General features: G+C 51.7%; 1 protein-coding gene across 1 annotated transcript in view; it reads left to right on the forward strand.

Moving 5' to 3' along the window:
- The window catches only part of LOC132320345 (electroneutral sodium bicarbonate exchanger 1-like), a 30,051-nt gene extending 22,402 nt beyond the window's left edge, over positions 1 to 7,649 (forward strand). The window contains exons 32-45 of the mRNA XM_059832625.1: positions 51 to 142; positions 651 to 825; positions 962 to 1,095; positions 1,713 to 1,958; positions 2,061 to 2,166; positions 2,520 to 2,681; positions 3,367 to 3,480; positions 3,829 to 3,990; positions 4,582 to 4,833; positions 5,473 to 5,541; positions 6,089 to 6,262; positions 6,362 to 6,499; positions 6,941 to 7,041; positions 7,562 to 7,649. Of these exons, the coding sequence (XP_059688608.1) occupies positions 51 to 142; positions 651 to 825; positions 962 to 1,095; positions 1,713 to 1,958; positions 2,061 to 2,166; positions 2,520 to 2,681; positions 3,367 to 3,480; positions 3,829 to 3,990; positions 4,582 to 4,833; positions 5,473 to 5,541; positions 6,089 to 6,262; positions 6,362 to 6,499; positions 6,941 to 7,041; positions 7,562 to 7,649 (2,013 nt within the window). The remainder of the gene's footprint in view (positions 1 to 50; positions 143 to 650; positions 826 to 961; positions 1,096 to 1,712; positions 1,959 to 2,060; positions 2,167 to 2,519; positions 2,682 to 3,366; positions 3,481 to 3,828; positions 3,991 to 4,581; positions 4,834 to 5,472; positions 5,542 to 6,088; positions 6,263 to 6,361; positions 6,500 to 6,940; positions 7,042 to 7,561) is intronic.
- Positions 7,650 to 7,931: the final 282 nt, after the last annotated feature.

The raw sequence follows: 7,931 nt of genomic DNA on the forward strand, positions 1-7,931 counted from the left end.
CAAGCCAGTGGTTACAAATAGCTGTCTTTCTCTTATTTCCATTTGAACAGGAAAAAAGGAAGATGCCAGGAGCTCTTGATGACAGTGCTTCTCACACCAAGCCGGAGAAGCACAGCGGTCCTGAACTGGAGCGGACAGGAAGGTGCAAGATTTGATAGTTTGGGGTGGTTTTTTTCTGCTTGCCTCCCAAATCTGAGCATGCACCTTGCCTTTGAGCAGGTTTTTGGGGTTTTTTGGTTCAGTGAAGGGGCTCCACATGCCCAGCTGGGTCCCTGGGCTGGGCAGGTGGGAGATGTGGGCAGCTGGGCTCAGCCACAGCATCATTGCACACAGGTTTTCTTGATTTGGGGTGGAAGCAGATGTGCAAATACCTCCAGGTAGAGCTCTGCTGCTTCTCAGAGCAAGGGAGTGTTGCAGTAAGAGGGGATGGGCTCTCAGGTTAGGTCTTGTTTTTTCTTTTTTCTTCTTTTTATTTTTGTTGTTGGAGGGCATTTTGGCGTGCCTCAGTTTCTAGTGGGTGTAAAAAGGGAGAAGGAGACGGCTTCTTTTCAGCACTGAAAATTACTCCATGCTTGTGATTGCCCTTCTGCAGCCAAGAAAAGTCCATGTGGTCTTGCAGGAGAACTGTCTCTATTTTGTCCTTCTTCCAGGCTCTTTGGAGGTTTGATCCTGGATGTGAAGCGAAAAGCCCCGTGGTTCTGGAGCGACTTTCGGGATGGTCTGAGGCTGCAGTGTCTGGCGTCCTTCCTCTTCCTCTACTGTGCCTGCATGTCCCCTGTCATCACCTTTGGGGGACTGCTGGGGGAGGCGACCGATGGCCACATAGTGAGCAGCTCTCTCTGTTGGGTGGCACGGGGGAGGATAAAACTCATGCAAAAGTCCTTGCTGCAGTGAGTTTGCTCTGGGTTTTTTTTCCCCCTAATGCTTTCTGTACTCACTGCTGCCTCTCTTCCCCGGACAGAGTGCCATGGAGTCGCTGCTGGGCGCCTCCATGACCGGCGTGGTGTTTTCCCTCTTTGCTGGCCAACCTCTCACCATCCTCGGCAGCACCGGACCCGTGCTCGTCTTTGAGAAGATCCTCTACAAATTCTGCAAGTAAGGCTGGTTGCTGCGGCCGGGTGCTGTGAGAGCCTTCAGAAGGCAGCGGGGATGGAGAAAAGATGTTTGTCTTTCATTTCTCTCAGCGGCAGTTGTTCGATTGAAGTTGTCTTGTGTGTCACAGATGCTGCACGCTGCTGCTTTAGTATGTGATGGTGCGAGAGCCCTGGCTCTCTGAAGGATGGATGGGGTCATTTGGGGGTTTTAGGCTTAAAGCGAAGCAGCTGGAGGAGGAGAAACCACAAGGATGTGGATGCCCAAGATGGGCTGCACAAGGAAGAGGAGACAAATCACTCTGGTTTGGGAATGGGGGAAGATTTGCTTCCCTCTGAGTACAAAACAAGGCACTTCTTAGCCTGATTGTTGCTGGAAGTGGAAATACAGTTTGCTCAGGTAGCCAAATAGTCTACTGCTGAAATGTTGTGAGTTTGGATGATTTCATTGAAAAAGTAGGAGTTTTTCATGTGAAATGGGTATTTTCCATGACAGTCCTTCTGCTGTGATGACTTCGATGTGAGATGAACCACCCTTATTGCAATTTAAATTTATCATTAAGCCCCAACTTGGAGCCTCTTGCTGGCCTTTCCACCCTTGGTTTTATTTTGGTTTCCCAGGGAGTACACGCTCTCCTATCTCTCTCTGCGGGCATGCATCGGGCTGTGGACCGCCTTCTTCTGCATCGTGCTGGTGGCCACCGACGCCAGCTCTTTGGTGTGCTACATCACCCGCTTCACTGAAGAAGCCTTCGCCTCCCTCATCTGCCTCATCTTCATCTACGAGGCTCTAGAGAAGCTGAGTCACCTGCGGGAGACCTACCCTGTGCACATGCACAGCCAGCTCGACTTCCTCACCATCGACTAGTGGGTTTTTTCCTCCTAAAACGCCCCTGCCCCTTGGCAGGAGCTCAGGGCTGCACCTGCATCGCCTCTCCCTTACCCGTGTCTTGGCTTCTCTCCTCCCAGCTGTAAGTGTGAGGCACCGACGCATCCCAGCAATGAAACCCTGCGTTTCTGGGAGAGCAACAAGATCAACGTGTCTGGCATCGCCTGGGAAAACCTCACGGTGACCGTAAGTGCCCCGAGCCACTGCTTCCTCGTGCCGCGGCCACGGGGTCCAGGGGCATTCGCGTGGTGCACAAGTCGGAGCCCTTCAGGTGGTGATGGGCTTCCAGCTGTGCTAGTGCTGCTCTGAAAAGTCATTGCTTACATCTAATGGGTGGTTTTAACCCGCTTGGTCCTGGGAAGGAGAGTCCACCTTGTCCAGTCCACCTTGTGCCCAACATCGTGGGTAATAACTGTCCGCCTCCTCAACGCGGTGGCAGGACAATATTTCTGACCGGCAGCAGAAATAACCCCCTCGTTATGCAAGGTTTCCTTGCCGCACGTGCACTGCCTTTGTGTCCTGATGCTCTGTTTCTCCAGGAATGTCGGTATTTGCATGGAGAGTTCCAAGGACCTGCCTGTGGACCCAATGGCCCCTACACGCCTGACGTCCTCTTCTGGTGCTGCATCCTCTTCTTCTCCACCTTTGTGCTGTCGAGCTTACTGAAGAAGTTTAAGACCAGCCGATACTTCCCAACCAGAGTAGGTAGAAGACGGTGGCCAGCAGCAGTCTCCACGCTCATTTCCCAAAATGGCTTTCCTGGAGCACTAAGCAGTATTTGCCACCACTCGGTCGAGCTGGGAAACGTTGACCTTGAAGGCCAAGCTCTCCATCAGCGTGGACGTCCCTCACTCATTTCCATGAGCGCAAAAGGATCGTAGCATTTCCCACCTGCCTGGCGACCTGTCCTGGAGCCATCTCTTGCTCAGGCAGTGGGAAATCAGGTCTTCCACAGTTACTTTTTTTCACCTTCTGTGCATTATGTGCTCAAGGGGAAGGCTGATTCAGCTGAGGAGCTGCCATAGCAAACGACACTATTTCTTCCTTTTGAGGAGCAAATGATGCCTCAGTGCCTTATTCCCGTTTTAGCTGTGAGCGTGGCTGTCGTGGCAGACATCTGCTTCCTTCTTTTGTAATTTTATTTTTTTTTTTAAGGTTTCAATTAAGACAACCCTTTTCCACCTAATTAAACATTTTGTATTGCCTGGCACCAGATCTCACAGGCACAAACACAGCAACGGTATCTAACCAAGGGATTTGGCTGCATGTCCTCAGCATGGAGGGGTTTTGTTAACCGGTCTTAATGGCGTTGACGTCCCTCACTTTTCCATGTCATGTTGTGGCCCCCTTTGCGACGCCCCCTTCAGCTCTGGTTTCTTGCCCCAGGTACGGTCCACAGTAAGCGACTTTGCTGTTTTCCTCACCATCGTCGTCATGGTGCTCATGGACTTCATGATTGGGATCCCATCACCGAAGCTCCACGTCCCCCATATGTTCAAGGTAACGGGGTGTTTTGGCAGGGAGCTGGTTTCAGCCCTTGGGGATGCCACAAGGTGATGCCGGGGCAGGACAGGGCTGAGTCCGGAGGAGATGCTGGTGGTGCGACCATCTCCTCTTCTGCCTCCAAGCGCATTGTTTCCTTCGGGAAAGGAGAAGACAGCCCCAAAACTAGATACCTCCAGGAGAAGTATCTGTAGGTGCTTGCAAAGAGGGCAGCGGCAGTGCTGAACCCCAGGGTGACGTGAAGCCAGGGCTGGGAGGTGCTCTGACATGGGAATGGAGGGGAAAAGCAAAGCCAGTGAGGTGGCTGGGCTGGGAGATGATGCTGATGTGTGTGCTTTGTTGCAGCCTACCAGAGACGACCGCGGGTGGTTCATCAGCCCCGTAGGACCCAACCCTTGGTGGACGGTGTTGGCTGCGCTCATCCCAGCTCTGCTCTGCACCATCTTGATCTTCATGGACCAGCAGATCACTGCTGTTATTGTGAACAGGAAGGAGCACAGGCTGAAGGTAAGGGGCTGCAAGAGATGAGCCCATCCCCAACCCACTCCGGGCTGCAGGCACGGGGAGAAGCTCCTATTCCAAATGCTTTGGGAAGGCATTGGTTTGGGAAAACGTCAGGTTGCGTGGCAGGATGCTCTCCTGCATTAATGATGACACAGGGAGCAAACGACAGGGAGTTCAGATGAGCAGCCTTTCAGAGGAGCAAATTAATCTTGGAGCAATAGAGAAGCGTGGTTTTGTTTTAAAACGTCAGCAGTGGATGGGGGATCGAATTGTGTTGACGCGCTGCCAGGGATAACTCAGAGTCACATCCTACTTGCAAGTGGTGGAAATTTCTTTATGAAGGAAAAAACCCGGTCTTTTTTTTTTCTTTTGAGAAGTAGCTATCGCACAACCAAATCCACTTTGTCTGAACTCCTGCCACCTTTTCATGCAAGGGGCTTGCACAAAGAGCAGATACCTCCTTATTTGTTTCCGAGGCGTGTTTTAAATTCTCAAGAAGTTGACTTGCGCTCTAGCAGGGTTTGAGCCTGACTTGCGACGTTGTCCTTGCTCTTGTGCTGTGGGACGCTCATCTCCTTGTTTTGCTTCCCGCAGAAAGGATGTGGGTACCACCTGGACCTTTTCATGGTGGCCGTGATGCTCGGGGTGTGCTCCGTGATGGGGCTGCCCTGGTTTGTGGCTGCCACCGTCCTGTCCATCACCCACGTGAATAGCCTCAAAGTCGAGTCTGAGTGCGCAGCTCCAGGAGAACAACCCAAGTTTCTGGGGATACGAGAGCAGAGAGTCACTGGCTCCATGATCTTTGTGCTCATGGGCTGCTCTGTCTTCTTCACTTCTGTGTTAAAGGTAAGAGGAAAATGCAAAACACCCAACAGCCACGAGCTTTTTGGAGGTTACCCAAAACCAGTCCCCTCTCTCCAGGCCCGAGCAGCTGTGGAGCGGAGGAGGAGGTGATCCCAAACCTTGGGGCTTGACCCACAGTGGGAAGCAGCCTCCTCGCTTACGCTTTCCAGCCGTTCAGCACGTTATCGATGGCAATTTGCTCCCCCAAATGCCTCAGCACAGCCGTTCCAGTAGCTAAACACACTGAAATCATCTCCATGGGCTTCCTTGCGTGTTCCTCCCACAAGATAATCTCCTCGCTAGGCTAAGAGGAGGCACGTCGCTTTTGCTTGTTGCTACAAGAATAAGGAGAAAGGTTTTTCTACCGTCACAGAACGTGGCATATGGTAGCATGGTCGCCTGTTTTCCTCCAACCTTTCTGGAAGATAGGATTCTGCTGATGAAAGATAACTCCAACGGTCAGCCTAAAGCAGAGCGTTAGCTCACTCGCAGGCACAAAAGCTCTGCTGGTTAAAATCCGACACGTCTCTAACCCTGTGGAAACTGGAAAGCTGTAGGCAATTTGAGGCAGTGCCTGTAGAAGAGAGTGGTACTACTGAAAATGCAATTTAAAAAAATAAATGATTGCATTCTTTCTTTCAGTTTATACCAATGCCTGTGCTTTACGGCGTCTTTCTCTACATGGGCGTGTCGTCGCTCGGAGAAATTCAGGTACGGACTTTTTTACAGCGTGCAGCATGTCCGCTGCCTGGTATTTCATCTCCGTAGAAGCAGGAAAAAAGCAGCGGCATGGGAAAAAAACCTCTCGGAAAGCAAGCAATGAAAATATTTTGTGTACGAAAAAGATTGGAGGAGGCACAGGAGGTCTATAGGGCTGGGAGGACCGGGCAAGTTGAGCGCTCCCTGTTTAAACACAGGTTAGGGCAGGCCAGTGTTTGGTTAGGTGAAAATGGGGGAGTTGAGTGCACAGGGAAGGCAATTTCTACCACTGGTGGAAATCCTTGCTGGGGGATTCAGTGGGCCAAGACAAGCTAATCATAGAATAACGTGGCATAATTGCACGTGGGTGGGCAGCTCTCACGGGCAAGCTGGTTTCTAGCTGGAGCGAAGGGAAAATGGGTGCTGCTCCCAGGAGGAGCATAGTGGGATCCACGGTTTCTCATGGCGAGCGAGATCCTGAAAACTCCCTCCACGTCTCAAGAGGGCCAGAAGCTTTCCGCAGTCCCAAGGTGGCAACTTTTCCACTTTGACTTTGCAGTTCTTCGATCGCTTGAAGCTGTTTTGGATGCCGGCGAAACACCAGCCGGATTTCATCTACCTGCGGCACGTCCCCTTGCGAAAGGTGCACTTCTTCACCGTGATCCAGCTGATCTGCCTCGTCCTGCTCTGGGCCATCAAGGTGTCCCGTGCCGCCATCGTCTTTCCCATGATGGTAAGAGGCGGTGCCGCTCGGCACAGGGATGTTTGCCGCGTTGGAGTGAGATGTAGCACCACCTCTGGCCTCACCGCATCTTCCCTCTATTTCGTGCAGGTTTTGGCTCTTGTATTTGTCCGGAAAGCCATGGATTTCTGCTTCTCAAAGCGAGAGCTCAGCTTCCTGGATGACCTTATGCCAGAGAGCAAGAAGAAGAAGTTGGACGGTGCCAAAAACGAAGCCAATGAAGAAGAGGTAACGCTTGCTGGGCGCTCGGGGCTGGACATCTCCCTCGGGCTGTGAGATTGCCTGTTTCTAGCACAGCTTGTCTTTACATGTTGGGGCAAGATCAGAACTCAAAAGAAACAGATCCTAATAGCCTGGATCCCACATCTTAACCTTTTTTTTCCCTGAATGAGCAGTGAGCTTAACACTTGAATAGAGGTATAATTTTTTAAATGAGTCATTTATAATAACAGATGATGATGATGATGATGGAAAGATTGGCTCGTAACAGTGTTTTTAACCCCCCCCCCCAAAAAATTCAGAGTGAAAGGTCTTTACCCTGCTGCGCTAATAGCTAAAGGTGCCACGAGTCAGAAGGAGAGGGCAGCATGCAATGTTTTTGCTGGGTGTTCAGGTTTTTTCCACTTGGATCCAAGACAGAGAACTTGATTTGTCCCTTTTTTCCGTCAGGAGTCCCCGAAAATGATGGAAGCTGCTGCTGCTGCCGGTTCAGTTCTGCTGAAACTGGGCAAGACCAGCAACTTGGATATCCCAAAGCAAAGCAGGGACAGGTAAAGCCCCACCAAGTGCCAGGACCCCCGGCAAGATTAGTTGGAAGGTGTTTGGCACAGTTTTTTCCACTTGCATCTTTCTTGAGCGTCCCATAGAAAGCAGCAGTCAGCTTGGTGGGAAAATCACATCTACGGGCAGGGCTGCAGGAGGGGATCGCAGGGCTCTGCCTCCAAGCAGAGTGGCTGCACAACTCCCATCTGACCCCAAAAAGTCGCATCCTCAGTGACTTTAGGGTAGCTGGAGATCCTCATACGTAAAAACGAGGAGTTGCAGGCATGATCTGTACCAGCAGTGGCTTAGGAGCCCACTCCAAGGCTAAACGCCCGCAAGAGCTTTTGCACGGAGCTGTAGCTCTGCAGCTCTCAGGCTTGCCTCGCAAAACTCCTCATCCAGCAAAACCTGCCGTGCTTATGCTGAGCTTTGATTCTCGGGGCCCCGCTGTTCCTCTTGCTGATGCTAACGCACTTGGTGGCATCAGTTCCCGTAGTCACGGATTGCTCTGTGAAATATTTATTGCAGGACTGATCCTTGCGAGATTAATATCTCGGAGGAAGTGTTGAAAACGAGCGTGTGGAAGGCTCTCACTATGAACACAGAAACAGTCTGAATCCGGGGAGGAAAGAGGTAAAGGATTGCATGTGAACGTGACCGTGCTCCTCTGCAAGCGACGGCGCATGCCTACAGTTTTCCCGTGCTTCGGCAGGCAGTACCGAGCAAACGGCCCGTCCCTGGGAACAGGCAGCGAGGACCGTGGCATGCAAACCAGCTCGTCACTGCCGGGGTGGTCCCACGAACAGGGTTGAACCAGCAGCAGCCGGCAGGTCTTCCACTGATGGTGCTCTCCCTCTTTTTGTCTTTTTTCCCCCCAGTTTTGCTATTTAGGAGCCTC

This window comes from Gavia stellata, chromosome 35 (genome assembly GCF_030936135.1).
Source record: "Gavia stellata isolate bGavSte3 chromosome 35, bGavSte3.hap2, whole genome shotgun sequence".
In the NCBI taxonomy this organism is placed as follows: domain Eukaryota; kingdom Metazoa; phylum Chordata; class Aves; order Gaviiformes; family Gaviidae; genus Gavia; species Gavia stellata.